The sequence below is a fragment of the Mesocricetus auratus genome, unplaced genomic scaffold (genome assembly GCF_017639785.1).
Source record: "Mesocricetus auratus isolate SY011 unplaced genomic scaffold, BCM_Maur_2.0 Super-Scaffold_100007, whole genome shotgun sequence".
Taxonomy (NCBI): domain Eukaryota; kingdom Metazoa; phylum Chordata; class Mammalia; order Rodentia; family Cricetidae; genus Mesocricetus; species Mesocricetus auratus.
In genome coordinates, this window is record NW_024429191.1 from 72,384,006 (window position 1) to 72,403,981 (window position 19,976).

At 49.9% G+C, this 19,976-nt stretch overlaps 1 protein-coding gene across 2 annotated transcripts in view; it reads right to left on the reverse strand.

Moving 5' to 3' along the window:
- The window catches only part of Abcc3 (ATP binding cassette subfamily C member 3), a 51,382-nt gene extending 31,792 nt beyond the window's left edge, over positions 1-19,590 (reverse strand). For both annotated transcript variants that reach the window (XR_001196833.3, XM_005075837.4), the window contains exons 1-6: positions 19,438-19,590; positions 2,420-2,596; positions 1,800-1,925; positions 1,467-1,604; positions 715-840; positions 487-548 (exon numbers count right to left, since the gene is read on the reverse strand). Coding sequence is in view for 1 of the 2 variants with exons in the window: in XM_005075837.4 (XP_005075894.1) it covers positions 487-548; positions 715-840; positions 1,467-1,604; positions 1,800-1,925; positions 2,420-2,596; positions 19,438-19,482 (674 nt within the window). In the remaining variant the exon portion in view is untranslated. The remainder of the gene's footprint in view (positions 1-486; positions 549-714; positions 841-1,466; positions 1,605-1,799; positions 1,926-2,419; positions 2,597-19,437) is intronic.
- Between the last annotated feature and the right edge of the window lie 386 nt (positions 19,591-19,976).

Genomic DNA, 19,976 nt, shown 5'->3' on the forward strand with positions numbered 1-19,976 from the left:
CCTGTATGTCCCCGGATGCTCTATCTGTCTAAGGCCCTGGTGATGAAACCCACACTGGATAGGCCTGGGTGTACGTATACAAGGTGGGGAGGGATTCAGGCCAGCCTCAGGTGTGTGTGGTTAATGAGTTGTCACCCAGGTCACAGACACAATTATCCTGCTCAAGCCACTCTGAGGGGCAGCCAAGGAGATGACAAGCTGGAAGCTTATTCCAAAAGGAAGAGCTCAGAACTAATTATGGTCTCCTTCCAGCCCTCTGTACCCGTCGCTGTGGCCTGCCAGATGCAGGGATGGCCAGCGGCCTGGGAGCTAGACTGGTCCAGGCTCAGCCTCCGCACTCAATCCCCAATCCAAATGCCCACTTTTGCCCACCCTGGTCCGCCCATTCAGTTATCAGGGTGGCAGTGTGGGGAAGGGGTAAGTCAGCTAATTCTTGGGGCTCCCTTCTCCCTCCTCGGATCTAAGTCAGGGCAAACGCCAACTCACTTTGTGAACCACCAGAAAGACAGACGGGAGATAAAGCCAGCACTGGCTTCTGGGCAAGGATTCTAGAAGGAGACAAAGGGATCAGGTATGTCCCCCAGGATGTCAACACTCAGGGAAGCCATTCTTGCTCTCGGCCTGTTCGCAAGCTGTGGGAGTGGCATCCCCCACCTTGGGTGAGATTGGAGGGATGGGGCTGCTGGTCCCCGCACCCTCCCATGGTAAACTCACAGGGTCATCATTCTCTGGGGAGAACAAAGGCGGCTTCTCCTTGAAGCAGGACAGGATGAGGGAGCAGAGTACCAGGGCGAAGTAGATGTAGAAAGTGGTGAAGCGGAAGGGATCTGAGATCTTACCCTGGGGGAGAGTGGAGAGGGACCTCAGAAGCTTTTGGGAAGGCTGGCCTTCGGCTCAGCTCCCCAGGGTGTCAGGCTCCTCTGGCACACCCAGAGGATGCTGAGTGGCGGGGACATGGTGAGGACCGGCCTTGAACCAGGCATTGTGCTGACACAAAAATCAGCAGCTGGCTCCCTCGCCTGTGTCCTCCTGAGAGGGGGAGATGGGGCCACCTGTCTGTCAGCGTGGCATCCCACCCACCTTCAAGGAGCAAAGCCCCACTGAAGCATGTGGGGGAGAAACAGAACAAATGACTGGGACTTCATGCACACCTGCCCATGTGTTCATGACAGACACTGTTAGATACTGAACTTGGGGATGGCAGTTGCAGAACTGTCCTCCCCTTCCTCCACCCCAGCACTCCCAAGAGCACATAGCCACGGTGGGATCTTTAACCTATTTCCAGGCACTGCTCAGACCTCCCACTTCCTGCCACCCAGCAGAGATGTAGCAGGTGTGGGAACAGCATACAAGGTGCAGAAGAGAGGGAATCCTGGGATGGAGGAGAAGCCTAGAATCAGCAGTGACCTTGAGCCTTGAAGCCATGCCCTGAACAGGACGAGGCCTGGAAGGTCTGACCCTCTTACCTCTGCTGTGGCAGAGAGGATCTTGGAACGGAAGGGGATGATGGCACAGATCACACACAGCAGCCAGAAGACAATGAGCACCCCTGAAGACTGCACCCCACGAAGCCGCTCATACTGGATCAACAACGTGGCCAGCAGCTGTGCAGGAAGGGCAGGGAAGGCTTGGCCAAAGCACACACATCTAGGCCTGCTCTAACCCTCTCAGATGTTTTGGGAGTCACCTTATCCTCTGACAAATGCCGTATGTCCACCCTCTTCCTCAGAGCCCACGATCCTAGCATACTCCACACCGCACTGGAGGCCTCCCCACAGTCTCCTGGGCCCCACACTAACCATGGTGATTCCCACCACCAAGGGTGTGACAAAGAAGACCGGAGCAGGGGCTGAGCCATAGGTCAGTCCATGGAAGGAGTAGAAGAGGTCCACCCACGAGACACACCACAGCAGAACGCCTAGGGCCTGCAGACAGTGCACAGGTTGGAGTCTCCATCACTAATGACAATGCCCGTCCCTGCTGGTGAGGGCCCCCCCCCTCATGCAGTATCATAAAGCTATCACACCTGCCTGGGCCTACTCAGAAGCATCTAGGGTGGGTGATGGGAAGTTCTGGTTTTTGAACATTCTACAGCTTTCAAAGTGAAAGAGCTGCAGACCCAGTCAGTAGGCTTTGGTGGCCCAGGACTATGAGGGCTGGGGCAGGTTTCTGTGGTGAGTTATGGGAAGTTCTGTTGTTTGGTTGTTGAACATTCTACAACTTTCAAAACAGGGAAAGGTTGCAGGCCCAGTCAGTAGGGGCAGGGGCAGGAGGGAACACTAACGGGGGTGGGGGGTTGAGGGGTAGGGGGGTGGGGGATGGGGTGTGGGAGGGTGGGACCAGGGATGACGACAAAGAGTTCATTAGAAGCTGAGTCCTTTAGGTCTCCCCACACAGAGAGCAACCCTGGGCCCCTGACCGTCTTGAGCCTGGACAAGTGGGTGAGGACGATGTAGCCACGCTGTTGGTGCCGTAGGTAGAACAGGTAGCAGGGCAAGGCAGCCCACAGATAGATGGAGGGGATCCAGGCCAGCAGGGAGTTCTGGAAGCAGGGCGTGAGGTCCGGAGTATCCGTATACACCGAGAGGTTGGAGTCCTGCAGAACAGAAACACAACAGTTTGGCGCTGTGACAACCTCCTGTAGGCAGCGTTGTCCCTCAGGGAGGTGGCTGGACTAGGAAGCCACTCCATGCACCCAGGATGGAGGTGGGCATGGGGTGGAGGAGAGGTGAGGGCAAGAGGCGGGGCATGCGTGTGAAGAGGTGAGCAGGGATGGCCCCGTGTGAACTCCTAGGGAGCCTGAGGCTGTCTCATTTCCCCATACTCTTTCTGCAGGATAATTTAAGCGCAATATAAACCGCACCCATTTAAAGTGTACAATTCAGTGAGTTTGACAGTTGCATAACCCCTCAAAACCATTGCCACAATAAAGACATGATATTTCCATTATCCTGCAAGGTCACTTATGTCTCTGTGCATTCCAACTCTCCCAGGCTAACGGTGTTCTTCAATATTCTTAATCTTCCCCCCCAATTTTTTCCAAAATGAATACATTAAAAAAGCCCTCTCTCTCCAGACCTCCCCCAGGCAAGGAGAGAGCTTCTCAGGCTCTTAGATGCCTTTATGATGGGGTGGCAAGAGCCGGGCGGTGGTGGTACATGCCTTTAATCCCAGCACTCAGGAGGCAGAGGCAGGGCGGTTCGATGCAAGTTTGAGACCAGCCGGGTCTACAAGATCTAGTTCCAGGACAGCCTCCAAAGCCACAGAGAAACCCTGTCTCGAAAAACAAACAAACAAAACAAAAAAGGTGGGATGACAAGGCTAGGTGGACCTGAGTTTGGATCGATCCCAGGAATCCAAGGACCTCCTTTCTTTTTTAAAACCAACCCAGCATGGTGGTCTACACTTATGACCCCAGCACTGGGGTGGCAGTGGCAGTGTGGGTGTGATGGTGAGGTGGGGGGAGACACGTGGAAGCCTAAAACTCACTGGCCAGCCAGTCTAGCGGAATTGACGGTGCTCAGCTTTACGGAGAGACTGTCTTGAAAGATAAAGGTGGAGGACCAGCAAGATGGCTCAGCAAAGGCAACCGTTCCCCAACCAAGACTTACAAACTGAGTTCCATCCCCAGAACTACAGGGCAAGGAGAGGACCAACTTCCTGAAAGTTGTTCTCTGACCTTCACACATACACGGTGACACTTGCACACACCCCTCAAAATAAACAAATGCAATAAAAAAATAAAACAAGTGTAGATAATAGTCAACCTTGGATCTGTGAATGAACAGGCCCCTGTGTGAATACACATGCTAACAAACCTACATACCGCAGAGGAAAAGATGGGTGGCCACCTTAATGAGTGATGTGAGATTCATAGGTGCAAAGGGATGGGCAGAGACCTTTGCAAATTACAAAGTGAAAGGTAAGTACCTGTCTCTATTCAGTGGAAGTGTCCTGGGTCTAGCCTGGGAAGTCTGTTTTAGGTACCATGGGGAACTCAGGGTGGTTGGTCACTCTCATGTCACAGCTTTTCCTTGGACTGTCCTTATACCACCATACTTTTTGGAACAAGACGAGGTAACAAACTCATTCACAAATGCTTTGTATTCAGTCGTTTCCTCCAAGGTAGCTAATGTACTCATCTTTCCCCCTTCTCACATAGCATTAGATGTTCTTTACAAAAGGCCCCCAAAATACAAACAAATAATGAGAAAACCGCCTACCATCCAATCCACCTAGAGACAAGTGTTGCCTGAGGATATACCGCCTACCTTCTAACTATCATTTAATTTTTATGCAAGTCACAGATGCACACAAACCAGCTTTTCCTGAAGCAGATTTGTTTTCTGTTACTGGAATTGGAAGTTCCTCTCAATCCTGTGTGACTCTGAAGGCTTGGCTGCTTCAGTACTTTCAAATGAGACAAGACAGCGCTAATGGATGCCCTACGCATTGGGGTGGAGCTTGATGGGCCAGGGGAAGCTCACTGCTTTTTGTTTTTGTTTTTTTGTTGTGTTTGTTTTCCAGACAGGGTTTCTCTGGGCTGTCGGGCACTCACTCTGAGTTCAGGCTGGCCTTGAACTCACAGAGATCTGCCACCACCACTCAACTTTGTTTTTCCCTTTTAAACCAGGTGTAGGGGCCTGCACTTATGATGCCTAAGCTGGGAGGTGAAGAATGGCCTACTTGGTTAACTTTAGGCCACTCAGAGATCCTGTCTCATAAAAGATAGATGATACTAAAGGCATGGTGACGTAGGAGCAGTGCCTGAGGAGTGACATTTCAGGTTGTCCTCTGGCTTTCATGCATATGCACATGTATGTGGTCATGCATACTCATGAACATGTGTGTGTGGATGTACATGCAAAAGAAGAAAGGAGAAAGAGGAAGAGGGGGAGGAGGAGGAAAAGGGTCTCTGAAGGGGTGACTGGCCCTGACCTGGCTTTGAAAGGAGATGGAAAAGCAAGTGGGACGTCTCAGTTCTCCTTACAGTCTCTCCTCTAGCCCCGCCTCTCCACCCAGTCCCTGGGCTTTGCCAGACTCTGCATGGGAAATGGCTTCAGCCATTCTCATGCTTGCTTGTGCTCACCTCTTGGAAATGGCTCTCTCACGCTCTCCCCGCTTCCTGGCAAACATTCCCTACTGGCCTTTTCCTTCTCCGGGGAACTCTGCGCTCACAGCCTCTGCCCCGGGTTGCTGCATCCTTGCTCTCAGACTATACTCAGGAGCTCCAATGCTGAGTCAATAGCTTCAGTCTCCTCGGCTTACGCGGCCGCTTGCCCTTGCATCTCAGATGATGCCCCTGTCTGTCCTCAGTCACATCAGTGTCAACATCCTGTACACCAAACTTGTTTACTTCCTGCAAGGAACAGCTATCCCCCTGGTGCAGCTTGTCTCTGTCAAAGCTGCCTCCACGCTTCTGCCCTCCCCAGATGTGCTGGGACGCTGGGCTTTTGCGGGGAAGGGTGCTTGTAGGCAGGTAGGTGTCTGATTCTCTGGCTCTCACCTCTTTTAAGCTGTGCCATCTCAGGCAAGGAGATTCGCCTCTCACCTCTCCGGGCCTTGGTTTCCTCAGGAGAGGGCTGGCATGGTAAGGATGGTAATGCTTCCCTTCTTGGTCACCCTCACCTGGTTCCTCGCCTGCCCTCTGGCCATCAGACCACCTCTCACCTCTTCCAGGGGTTCTGCTCTGTTCCCTTCTGGTACCTCAAAGATGGGGATGCTGACTCTCCCCCTCCTCCACGACCATGGAGTCTCTCTCTTTTTTTTTTTTTTCTTTTTTTGAGGCAGGGTTTCTCTGTGTTGTTCTGGAGTCTGTCCTGGAACCCGCTCTGTAGACCAGGGTGGTCTCAAACTCACAGAGATCCGCCTGCCTCTGCCTCCCGAGTGCTGGGATTAAAGGCATGTGCCACCAACGCCCGGCCATGGAGTCTCTTTGCTGGCTCCTTCTCTTGGTGTGAGAGTGCCTAGGCTCAGTCCTTTCCCTTCTGTATCTGGGCTCGCCCTCTGCCCATCTCTTTTTGATTTCATAGTTCCAGGCCATGCAGGTACCGATGACCTTCGGGCTTATCTCTGTAGCCTATTGCACCTCAATCACCAGTACTCTATCCAGCTCTTAACTAGGAACCTCCATTCTACGTAGCGTGTGGCCTGTACAGTGTCCCATCCTTTCGACCTGGTTTCTAGTATTGTTTCCCCTGCCTGCAGGTGGCCGGTGGCCCTTTTGCACACGCTAGGCTCACTCTTGCATCAGGGTCTTTGCACACACATCCTCTCTTTCCAGAGTGCTCTTCCCTTACATGGTTAACTCTTTCATTGACAATGAGGCCCATCATGGCCCCCTTGTATAATATTAGCACCCTCACCAGACTCCACACATTCCCAGCCTTCCTCCACCTCTTCTGTTGCACCCATCTCCTAACACTGAAGAAAATGTGTTCATTTATCACATTGCCTTTCATCCCTTCTTGTTAACATTTAATATCATTGAAGTGAACCATTTTTATTTAATTTATTTTACCAGACACATAGCAGATGCCAAGAAAAAAAGTAGTTTAAATAACTTAGATGAGGAGCTTGGAGAGATGACTCAGGGGTTAAGAGCATTTGTTGTTCTCGGGTCTGGTTCCCAGGACCCACATGGTGGCTCACAACCTTCTCTAACTCTGATGCCAGTTCTTCTAATTCCCAGGGTAGTGGGCACACACCCACATGGTTCCCATACATAGATACAGTCAAAACACTAATACACGTAAAAATAAAAATAATAAATCTTGAACATTTTAAGGTAAATTATATCCAATATTTATTGAAGAATTGAAGCCAGACATAGTAATGCATGTCTGTAATTCTAGCACTCAGAAGGCTAAGGTAAGATTGCCAAGAGTTCAAGGTCAGCTTGGGTTATCTAGTAAGTTCAAGATCAGCCTTGACTACATAGTAAGTATCAAAAAGAGCAAGAGCAAGCAAACAAGATAACAAGATATATATATATACATATATATATGTATTTATATATTGAGGAAATGAAAGAGTTAACAAAGAAGATAATATGATACATCCTTCTTAAACCTTCAGTGGCTCCCTATGGCCTAGAAGACAAAGTCTAGGTAAGTGTCTTATTATGGCATTTAAAACCCCCAGCTGGCCTTGAAGGATCTATGGAACTTCTCAGGGGCCTGGGCTCTTCACCTCTGTGTCTAGGGAAGGCTACTACACCCTGTTTCCCTTTCCTTAGCCTGTCTTTCCCATAATCCTCTCTGGGTAGCCCTCTGCCCCCCAATGCCTGGCCACTGCTGCTGTTTCCTGAAATACAGCTTTGTCCACTGTGACATGCCAGCAAGGTTGCAGTGGCTCCTGCTGCTTACACAGCCCAGGCCACCCTGGCCCGTAGGTCCTGCAGGTTCTCCTCCCATCTTCCTCCTCCTGCTCCCTTTACTCTCCTGCAGCCACCTCTCCCCACCTCCGAGCCTGTTCTGAGATTTCCGGGCGTGCACCTTTGCTCTGCCTGGCCTCTCTTCTTCCAGCTCTGCAAATCCCAGTGCAGCAGTGTTGGGCAGGCTCGGGAGCAGCCTCTTCCTTCTGGAGCATCTACAGTCAGCACTTGTTGGGAGTGTCACGTCTTGGAGCAGCTTTCCTGCCTTGGAGGATGCTTTGGAGCAAGTCCAGGGCTGCAGACACAGCAGCCTGGTAGCCTGCTGTCAGGACATAAGACCTGGAGGTGCCCCTCACAAGTCCTACATATGCGTGTTCCTGTTGGGGGCCTGGGGTTGTGGCACATGTATGTTACATTCCAAAGCCCTATACAGGATGCAGCAGGTATTCATTTGTTCTTTATATTTCCCTTCCTCCCTCTCTCCCATCTTTCTTTCCTTTCTTCCTTATTACGAAATTAAACCCAGGGACTTGCATATGCTAGGCAAGTGCTCTATCACTGAGTTCAAGATATAGGTTTTGTTGCTGTTTGGGTTTGTTTGTTTGTTTTTTGAGACAAGGTTTCTCTGTGTTGACAGCTCTGGCTCTCCTGGAACTCACCCTGTAGACCAGGCTGGCCTTGAACTCACAGAGTGCTGTCTCCTGAGTACTGGGATTAAAGACGAGCACCATCACCACCCGGAGGTGACACAGGGGTTTTTTTTTGGTTTTATTTTTGAGATGAGGTTTCACTGTGTAGTCCAGGCTGGCCTCAAACTCACGATCCTCCTGATCTAAGCCTCTCATAAGCTGGGATCATACACATGTACCACCATGTGCAACCCATCGTATGTTTTTATTCAGACTGTAAGAGCCAATGCCCACACAGGGCTGCTGAGTTCCTGCCTTGTCACAGAGCTGGGTCTAACACTGGGCCTAATCAGGGAGACCAAGGAGAGGAGGCAGACATAGCCTAGCCCCAGCTTACTTTTTATTTCACTCCCCCCCCCCCCCACCCCCGCAGACTTTTTCTTTTTGAGGTAGGACCACTGGTAACCTAGGTTGGCCTTTAATTCTTGACCAGTCTGTCTCTACCTTTTAAGTGCTGGGATTACGGGTATATGCCGCCATTCCTATTTTAAAAGCATTTTTAAAAATTCAAGTGTGACAGAGTTATAGAAAAGCATACATATCTCTGAAATAGAAACCTCTGTGATTTTTTTCTACACACAGGTACACTCAGCTGTGTAAACAGTGCTCACATCAAAAGCTATAACCCTTGGCAGGAAGAGGCCCTGGGGGCCCTTCCCACTACTGCCCACCACAGAAAACCCATCTTAATCTCTCATGCAATGGATTATTCTGCCCATCTTGGATCTTCCCATAAATGAAACTGCCTTTTTTTTTTCAGACAGCACAGCATTGTGGTATATTATTCTGGAGGGCCCACCTTCAATTCTGTGTGTTCCGCTGTGCGAACATTCGATTGAGAACACACCCCACTGTCTCCAGGCAGCTCCTAACTAAGAAAAGCAGATATCTGGACCACACAATCTATACTAAGCCTCTAGGCATCCCAGCTATGACTTTTGTCTTTGTTTCTGGTCCTGGGAATTGAGTCAAACATGCTAAACAAAGTGTCCTAACACCAATCCAGGTTATGAGTTTTTAAAAAGTATCTATCTGGGACTAGGGAGACAGCTCAATTGATGAAGCATCTACCTCATGAGTGTGAGGATCAGAGTTCAAATACCAGAATCCACATAAGGGGGGGGGCACACAGAAGCCACATCTGTAATCCTGATGCTCCTATAGCCAGATGGGAAATGGAGACAGAATCCTTCAAAGCGTGTGAGCCAGCTAACCTGTCATACGCTGCTGCAAACAAGAGACCCTGTCTCATATGCTCTGTGGTACACACATGCACACACATGCACACACACATACTCACATATACACACACATTCACATACACAATTGTTGTGGAATATTATTTTAACTAGCCAAAGATGTGTTACATTTGTTTATGATGCATTTGTTTAACTATGTAAAGGTGTGTTACATTTGTTTATGGCGTATTTGTTTCACTACGTAAATATGTGTTGCTGTTTCACTTTGTCTGCCTGAGGCACCAGATTGGTCTCTAATAAAAAGCTGAATGACCAAAAAGCAAGTCAGTAGAGGGATAGGCGGGGCTGGCATACAGAGAGAATAAATAGGAGGAGGAATCTAGGCTCTGAGAGAGACCAGAAGGAGAGAATGAGGAAGAAAGTGAGGGGCCAGCCAGGCCATTGCCAGCCAGATAGGCATGGAGCAGAACATACAGAATGAAGGTTTAAAAGCCCCGAGGCAAAACATAGATGAAGAGAAACAGGTTAAATTAAGTTATAAGAGCTCGTGGAACAAGTGTTAGATAAGGCCAAGCATTCATAACTAACAATGAATCTCTGTGTCATGATTTGGGAGCTGGTTGGTGGCCTGAAGGAAAGCCTGCTACCCAGGCTATCTCTGCGATTCCAAGCAAGCAAAATGAAAGCAGGCACCGTCTTCCAGTTCAGTATACACGAAGCTTTCAAAACTATATGTTAGGGGATGAGGTGTTGGCTAGGCAGGTAAGAGCACTTGCCACCAAGCCTGACAACCTAAGTTCAATTTCTCGAAACACACATGGTGGAAGAAGAGAACTAATTTCTCAAAGTTGTCCTCTGACCTCCACACAGGCACCAAGGCGTGCTCCCCACCCCACACCAAAAACAAACAAACAAAAAACCAAAACGAACAAACGAACAAAAAACCAAAACAATATCTGCTGAATAAGTCTTCCTCACGTTTGCGGCTGAATCTCACCCAAGCAAGCCAAGTACTCTACCACCAGACTATACCCTCATGCACGTTTACGTTTTATCTTGAGGCTTGCTAATTTTCCCAGGTCAGCCTTGAACTTTGAACCATCCTACTCTACTTCTAGAGTACCTGAATTCCAGGCATATGTCATCACAGGGTGCTAAGTCATCTGTCACCTCTGCGGCCAGTTCAGCGAAGGCAACAAAGTTCTGCTAAACTTTCCTAACATTTTATGACTGTCCTCCAAGGGTCATGATCCTGTGGCTAGCTCAAAACAAGTTTTCGAAATATATAACAGGGGAGTTGCTGGGTTCAGTTTACAGAGGAGAAAGTGAACATCGTTGGCTTTGGCAACAGCTTCAGGGACAATTAACACAGTGGAGCCAGGACAAATGTCCCGGCGACAGTTTCTCCCACGTTCTTCCTGGACCCATGTACCAGAAGACACCTTCTCCCCTGGGCCTTGCAGACAGCCCTCCTCTTGTTCTGTTCCTCTGCTGCACCACCCTCGTCCGATTCTAGCACAGGGCCAGGAGCTATTAAACAAGTGACAAGGGAGTGTGGGGTTCAGAGCCTATGTATGGGTCCACAGTACACGTGGCAGGTCACTGGCTTGGCTTTTTTTTTTTTTTTTTTTTTTTTTTGGTATTCTCTGTATTGTTTTGGAGGCTGTCGGTCCAGCCTGGCCTCGAACTAACAGAGATCCGCCTGCCTCTGCCTCCCGAGTGCTGGGATTAAAGGCATGCACCATCACCGCCCGGCACCACTGGCTTGGCTTTTTAAGGCTATCAGAGGACCCAACACTGGTGCTGTAGATCTAGTACAGTTTCATCAGCTTGCTTGTTGGAGGCAATTTCTTATGTAACTCTTGAACTCACTCTGTAGCCTAGGTTGGCTTTGAATTCTTGGTCCTGCTGCCTTCACCTCCCAAGTGTCATCATTATGTACCACTGTGCTTAGTTCTTCTACTTTTGAGTCGTGTAATGGTGGCCAGTTCCTCTGAACTGAGTTTTCAAGTGCAAGTAATGACAGACCCACAGTCACCTTCCCGGCAGGAGCAATGAGTGGCAATGTAAATGCCTAGCTGTTACTCAGTCAAGTATTGGTGACATATTTCATGACATAAACACTGACACAACCAAGTACCCTTGGGGAGTAAGGACGGGATGGTTGCTCTGGGCTCACAAAGGTCCTATCTGGATACTTCTCTTTGTAGGAGATGTGTTCTGATTGGGCACAGTCTCCTTGGAGACAGCAAATACCTGTTCATCCCTGCATCCCAGATTATTCCCCCAGAGCTTTTGCTAGAACATCTATGGGACATCAAATACCACAGGTCTGGAACTGAGACACACCTTCTGCTGCTTAATGACTGTCAATGCCTTCCTTCCTCCATACTTCCTGAACTCTCCACTTCCCTTCCTCCCTCCAGGACAGAATCTTCTGGGCAGCCCAGATTTCTCTGTCTCACTTCTGACATCCTATCCATCAGCAAACCCTCTCCACTCTGTCCAAAAGGTCCAGGCATAGTGATGCATACCTAACAACCCATCCTAGGCTACCACCCTGTGTCAAACAAAAACAGCCTCCTCACACACACACACAAAGATTAAGAGCAACTCTGTGGCCACATGATATTTCATCATCCTTGTCCATTGAGAAGGAAACCTCAGCTACTTGACCCCGATTTCTTTAGGATCCGGCCTCTTCTCCATTCTCTACTCTCCTGCCTGAATTATTTTCAGAGCCCTCCCTCTGGTTTGCTGCTTCTGGCTCAGCCACTTGTCCTTACATTCTCTTTCCAAGTACAACAGGGAAAGCCCTATTGGAAGCCTAAGCCAGACCACATGCCCATTGCACCGTTCTGTCTTTTTTTTTTAATAACCAGCATTCAAGGAAAAAAAATCAGGAAGTGTCACACATCCCTCAGAACCACTACCAACTTCCTACGCGCCCTACCTTCTTGCCCTCGTCTGCCTTAAGACCCTGGCCTGGGACCTGGCCACCTTCAGGTGCTCCGTCTCCACTTGCCTCCGATCCCTCACTGTCTGCAGGCTTTGCTTAGATTACGCTGTCTCACGAAAGTTCCTCTTGGCTTCCTAATTAGAACTGCGACACCCAAACCCCTTCTTCACCCTGCAGCCATCCCCTATCCATTCTATTGTCTCCATAGACCAGTATCATCCTCTCCCATTTGATACAAGTGAACTGTTTTTCAGTTATGGAATTCCTACCTTCTCCTACCGGAGTTTGTGACCCCTGAGGTCAGGTTTGCTACAAAGGAGGGCTTCTGTTGACCATGATGTTCTTCCCTGCCTAGAGTTACACCTGCAACCCCAGCTCCAGGGGATCCAACTTCTGGCCTCCTCGGACAACTGCACTTACAAGTGCCTATACATAATTTAAAATTATAAAAACAAAACCTAAAGCAGTAGCAATAAACAGGCTTTGGAGTGCAAATGGTCTTCGTTGGAGGCAAGGACCGAAAGTCTGTGACTATCCCTCCCACCCCCAAACACGTGCACATTCCTCCAGAGTCAGGACACCAGCTAGGCTGTGCTCTTGTGTGTGTGGGGGGGAGGGGCTTTGCTGTGTGTGGAACAGGATGTGGCTGAGAATGGGGTCTTGAGCCTGGGTTGGAGTTCTCCTCTATTCCACCTTAACCGAGTGGCTTTGGTCCTTCTCTCAAGGAAAAACACTCAGGCAGGACCTCCAGAGCTCAGAGCACCGGCCTGCCTGTCACTTCTGGGCACTCAGCCAGCGTAGACACTGGGGGGACAAAATGTATGAATGAAATGAAATAACATGCTCTCCCCAGCCGGAGCTGAGGCAACCGTCATGCTGTTTCTCTATCACCAAGCACCATCTTAACAACCAGAGGGGCTTCTAGCCTAGGGTACTAAAGTTAAGTGACACCGAGGAGAGGGACAGTAGAAGCCGTTTCCTGGACTCCCTCAGGCAGAATGGAGGGGGGCTCCTTAAGACTCCTCTTCCACTCCTGGTCTGAGGAACACCAGCTGGGAGGCAGCCCAGTCCCACAGTCCCGCTATATATTCCAGCCTGCTGTAGTCTCGTAGTTGGTTACCACAGCAACAGCAGCTTCCTAAATACTGTGATTAAACAGCTGGATGGGGCTGATAAGGCAGAAGGTCCAGCACCCAGAATGGACCACCGGGCAGATGCCCCTTAATAGGGACCAAGGCTAAGATCCCTGTGGACTCAAACCAGTGGCAGGGGGAGGGGGATGAGGACTCCAGAGTTCTGTGCCCCAGTTCTGCCAGCAATCTCCCAGGCCCCAGGCTGCTGACAGGCTCTGTGCAAAGAAGATTCATTACTTCCTCAATCCTGTTTGGCGGGGTGGGGGTGGGGTCATCTGTGCTAGATGGCTCCTGAGGTCACTGGGAAGTGACTGATTGGCGAGATCACATGTCTCATCAGAAACTGGAGGAAAGGGAGAGGGCATGTTCTAATTCCCTTCCACCCTCAGTAAGCGGTTTAGACAAAACCTGGGTGCCTGGGAGACCGAAGAGGGCCACGCTGGGCCAGCCTGTAGCTTGAAGGCCTAACACATCTCTCACTCCTGTCTGACATCCCAGAGGGCTTTGGTTCTTGAGTCACTATGTGCCAGGACACCTGGGACCCATGGTGAATGTGGAACTTGAGCCTAGGCAATGTAAGTCAAGTCCCAGGCCCCATGCTTGGGGTCCAGTCTGCCTGCTTGGGGCCCTGTCAGCATTAATGTGACGTCCACCAGCATCAGCTCCCTCAAATCACTCCTCATTCTTGACCCACGCTGCCTGCCTTCCCTCCTGCAGTTCATCCCTGGAGCTGGGGGTAAGGAAGGGCTGTCAATATCTGGCAATGAACCAGCTGAGTTCTGAGAGCAAACTGAACTGGAAACTGGAATGTCCGGTTTGGAAGAGAACTCCAATCCAGACTCAAGACCCCATTCTCAACCACACCCTGTTCCACACACAGCATAGCCCCCCTCACCCCCAGACAAGAGCATAGTCTGGACAGTGTTGGGGGAGGGGGCATAGTCACAGACTTCATTCCTTGCCTCCAATGTAGGCCACTTGCACTCCAAAGCCTGTTTGTTGCTACTGTTTTAGGATTTATTTTTTATAATTTTTAATTATGTATAGGTGTGTCTGTGCATACATGTGCACTTGTAAGTGCAGTTGCCCAAGGAAGCCTAAAGTTGGATTTCCCCTAGAGCTGGAATTATAGGTGTTCATGAGCCACCTGATGTGGGTTCTGAGAATTGAATTCAGGTCCTTTGGATGAGCAAGAAGCATTTGTAACCACTGGGCCATCTCTCTAGTCCCCCATTTGTCCTGTGGGATGGGCCCTTACATGGCCCAGGTGGACCTCAAAGCAGATATGCAGCTGAGAACATCCTCAGATCCCCCTGACTCCGTGCCAAGTGCTGGGCTTGCAAGTGTGGTGCTTGGAATCAAACCCAAGCTTTGTGCAGGCTTGGCTAGCACTCCTCCATCGTCTTCAGCCCTTTGTTTGTTTTAAGACCTTACTCCCGGGCGGTGGTGGCTCACACCTTTAATCCCAGCACTAGGGAGGCAGAGGCAGGCAGATCTCTGTGAGTTCGAGGCCAGCCTGGTCTACAAGAGCTAGTTCCAGGACAGGCTCCAAAGCCACAGAGAAACCCTGTCTCAAAAAACCAAAAAAAAAAAAAAAAAAAACCCACCAAAAAACAAAAAACTTTACCATATATAGCCAAGGGTAGACTCAAACTCATGTCAATCTTTCTGCTTCAGTTCCTGGAGCATGAGGATTATAGATGCGTCTCCAAGACCATTTTGGGGGGGGGGGGGTAGGGAGAGGAGGAAGACCAGTAGATTCCTTCAAAGACAAAGCTTCCTCCAGCTACATCCTTGATCCTCTTCCTTTACTAAATTTCTCCCTTTAGCCCAGGCTCAGGGAACAGAAGAAGACAATCTGGGACCACAAGGGACCATATCTCCCAGCCAGAAACCAAGAACTCAGAGGCCAAAGCTTTAATGAAAAGGGTTTCCCAGAGTCCTGGCCTGGCAGGGGAGATTAGGTCCCTGGAATGACACGGCAAGCTTTGGTGCCCAGCAGGCTAAGAAGTTGGCATCTCCCAGCCGTCTGTCCATTCAGACTTTCCTACTTCCAATTTGCTGCACGTCTCTGTCTTCATTTGGGAACCCAGATGCATTGGAACTTGAACCTTGTCCATAACTGGTCCTCTTGATGATTGACTACTTGTGTTGGGAAGTCATTCATGAGGAAACCTTGGTGTCTGTAATACCTAGAGCCCTAAGGTTTAGAGCACCTGAATTATGGCCCTGGACCACAAGCCTGACACCTATCCTCCCAGAATCATCACCAGGCAGCTCCAGAGCTGCAGGGGGCGCCAGAACCACCTAAGCTCAGCTAGACCCAGAGGGTGAATGACTTTCCCATAGTGGCACACCTAGTAGCCAAAGAAGGAGACATGGGTCTTCAAGATACCTTTGGATTTCTATGCTTCAAGAGGGCATAGGATCAGGGTTAATTATGCAAGCAGACTAAACTTTCTGAGATCAAACAGTCCAGGCCCCTCTATGTACTCCCATCACCCTTGGACGTGAGTACATAGAGTACTCACCCTCTAGGCAGGGGCAGCAAGTCTGAGCTGAGATAATCTACAATCTCCCCTCTCCTGGAGGCACCCTTGGTCTCTTGCACCTGAACTCACTCTTCAGGTTTTTTGTTTGTTTGTTTGTTTTGTTTTTTGAGACAGGGTTTCTCCGTAAAACAGTCTTGGTTGTCCTGGAACTCATTCTGTAGACCAAAGGCTGGCCTGGAACTCAGAGATCCTCCTGCCTCGAGGACCTCCTGAGGGCTGGGATTACAGGCGTGCGCCACTGCCACCACCACCAGTCTGGGTTTTGTTTTTGAGGGTCTCATGCAATTCAGGCTGACCTCAAATTTGCTGCATAGCTAGAAACTATTCTGTAATTCCCGATCCTCCTGCCTCTACTTCCCAAGTGCTGGGACTATAAGCAGGTGCCACTGTTCTGTTCTTGTTTTTTGAGACTGAGTCTTCCTCTGGCCTGGTATTCTTCGGAACTTATTTCCATGCAAATTTAAGGTATACTCTGAGATGTTGATGACATGAGATGAGGGTGTGTGAGGGAGAAGTGTCACGCCACCTAGCAAGTGGTGTGTGTGAATATACAGGTGTGGGTGTCCACCGGATCACAGGTCCCCAGATTCCTACCCTTCCATGGAGTGGAGCTGAATCTGTCACAGGCATTAGCTCCCTGCTCTCCAGGAAACCGCTGGGACCAGAACCTCTGGCCCAGCAGTCTTCCAGCCCTTTTCTCACAGGACCAGGGCTCTAACACCCATTCTGACCTCATTCCTCTCTGTCTTCCCCCCAGTAGATAGGATTACAGGGACCTGCCAACAGAACTTCTTGTTTCTCAACTTTATTTCACATTCTCCATTTCCTTTGATCGCCACAAAAATCTCTCAAGGTAAGCAGCAGGTGGCTCATTTCCTCATTTTGTAGGTGGAGAAAGAAAGGCCTGAGAAGCTAGGGAAAGTCTGGGTAAGCAAGTGACCCAGAATGGCCTGACCACCGCACACTTTGTTCCCCTTTCTTCTATGCTCAGGTTTCCACCCCCAGTCACTTCTCACTCTGCTCCTAAGGTTCAAGGGCGTAGCTGAATTATAGACGATGCAAATGAAATGCAAGATAGCATTAAAATCCGAGTAGCCTGGAACATCAGGCTTTTGGGTAACTGATCTACAGCTTAGGCTCCAGCCTCCTAGCCTGAGCCCCTTCTGCATCCTTGCTCGGCAAACTCCCAGGGCTGAACCAAGAGAAGCTTTCTGCTTTCTCATACCCCAACATGAAGCCACTGATAAGAGCAGCCAGGAAAGACCTTCAGGAGCCAAGATCATGTTGAAGTTGAAGCTGGAGGATGTTTGCAGTCTGGGGTGGGTAGTCTTCGGGAGTCAGCTCCCTGCTATTGAGGATATCTAAGCAGGGACCCCCTCAAAAGGCCACAGTAGAGATGAGCTCCTACCCACACGGCTTCATGACCAGTGTTAAGTTCCGGGACCAGGGTGCTTGAGGCTCCAAAGCACAGCCAGACAGTGTCACAGGCATCTTGCCTCTTACTTAGTCCAGTGTTCTGTAGCAACACTGTGACCCTGCCATGGCCATACCAGTCATATGTCCTTTTCTTCCTAAGACTCTATATTGAAGGGCTGGGTTAGCTAAGCCCTTGCCATAGCATAGCTCTGAATTTGGGACAGGGAATCCCCAGGCTTCTAGCTCCAGGCTCTGGGAGCATTGCCTTGGGCAGTTCTAATTCCTCAGGGCTTCAAGGTCATCTAGGAACAAGAAAGGTTGCAACCAAGGCTCAGCTTAGCTGCCCTCCTGATTTTCAAACTTTTTGCCTAGTCACTGTGACCGTGCCCATGCTGTAGTCACGCCTGCAGAGCCCGAGTAGAGCAAGGAGGTGCCCTGATAAGCCAAGGATCACCTCTGGACCTTAGAGAAGAGTTGGCCACTCCAGTGTGGATGACAGGGTGGGGTGGGGGCTCCTTGAGGTTTGAGCTACAACCAGTTAGTGATCCAAAGCAAAAGAGTGGTCCCCAAAGACATTTTTGTTTTTTGTTTTTTTTCCGAGATAAGGTCTCCTGTATCTTAGGCTGGCTTCAAACTTGTCATGTAGCCAAGAATGACCTTGAACTTCTGGTTCTCCTACTGCCATCTCCCGAATACAGGATGACAGACTGTTCTGGCACGTTCAACTTCAGATATTTGGCAGGCAGGGTGGGGGAGTACTCTATTGCTCTCACTTCTCTTAAATCCACATAACACCTGTGCCCAACCTAGTCCAAGATACATTAAATGACAACCTGACTTCTACACACATACCTGTGAACACATAGGCACATATAGCACACGTCTGCGCATAACACCTCACCTTCACCCCGGCCCACACATATCTGCATATACCAGTTACATATATGCAAATTTGTATACAAAAATATGCCATAATGGGAGAAGACTTCCGACTAGGATTCTGAGTCTAGTTTTGGAGCCAGACTAGGGTGGGCAGCCCCTGAGGAACCAGAAATGAGCCCCCTATTAGGTCTGCCTGGGAAACTAAGATTATGCAGTCAGTTGCCTTGCCTGGTTGAGGAGCGCTGAGGCTGCACACACTTCCAATACCAAAGATGCCCAATGAAAGGATTTGATGAGAGCCACAGAAGGGTGTGTGTATGTGTGTGTGTGGTGTGTGTACTGTACTGGTGTTTGAACCCCAGGCAAGTGCCACATGCCTGACCTATCACCCCAGAAGTCTGCTTTTACTTACTTTATTACTATCTTTAATCCAGCTCTGGTTTCATGGAATTGGGTGCTTTGGGGCAAGTCCCCTCCTGTCTGGACCTGCATCCCCCATCTATCAAAGGAGAAGGTTGGGCTAGAAGACTCAGTTCACCTCTCTCTTTCTCTCTCTCTCTCTCTCTCTCTCTCTCTCTCTCTCTCTCTCTCTCTCTCTCTCTCTCTCTCTCTCTCTCTCTCTCTCTCTCTCTCTCTCTCTCTCTCTCTCTCTCCTGGCTGTAAATCGGGCCTCCTCACAGTCCTGTAAGCAAGTAGATCTTGTCCACACAAACGGTGGCTCCCCCAAAAACAGGGCCTGGAAGGTCTAGCTGTACCAAATACCTAGGGTGTAGGGCAGGAAGACTGGGTGGATAACCAAGCCATTGTTAGTGGATCAGGTTCTGGGACTTTCGTTCACTAGGGATGCAGTCAAAAAGCAAATGCCTCTTCTGTACCCTGCGACCAATTGACAGAGGGGCGGAGACCAACAGGCAAGTGCCAGAGCTTTCCAATCCCTGGTGCTCTGCACTACCATGGCAGCAGCCTGTCTCCTGCCTAGCTCCTCCACCAGGCTTGGAAAGACATGGCGGCAAACGTCCTGATATCGTGGCCATACACCTTTTCGGCACTCATTGTTACCCCTCTGGTGCCTAGACCCTCTCAGGCCTGGCTATCCACACCCTCCCCCAGGATCAGCACCCATGTCCCCACTCCCGTGACTCCCCCGGAAAGCCATGGTGAGGCGGGAGATCAGACTTCCGCGGTTAACAACTACTCCCTCTACAGCACGGATCCCGAGATGAGTGCCTTACCCAGAACTTGGAACCCAGCTCCCCGGAGCCACACAGGCGGTCCATGTGGCTCAGGTGTACGGCAGGACTGAGATCTCGGTTCAGCGCAGCCCCAGCAGAACTGCCCCGGAGCGCCTCGCACTCCCAGCTTGATCGATCGGCACTCCTCCCGGCCCCGCCCTTGGGTCCTCTGGTCAAGTTCTCCCAGTCTGTCTCAGCGATTGCAACACGGGTCTCCGCCTCAGTATAACTGCTGTTGCCTCAAATTGCAACGCTGGAAGGGACTATAGAGTAAGGCAGGGTAGTTGACAGTACTAGTCCCTTCCAGTGGCCCCTGATCTAGACCCCAAAGCTGATAGACCCGGGAATGTGTCTTCATCCTTTTCTAATGGGATCTGAAACGCATGTGTTTTCCACCCAGAAGGACTTGGAGAGGCATTTAGCAATCTTCTCACTGTAAAAGAACTCCTCTATGAAGGCAGGGTCGATTTTGATTTTGTAAATACAGGATCATCTCAAGTTTCATTATCTAATATGTGAAGTGCTTGTGAGTCCTGTCT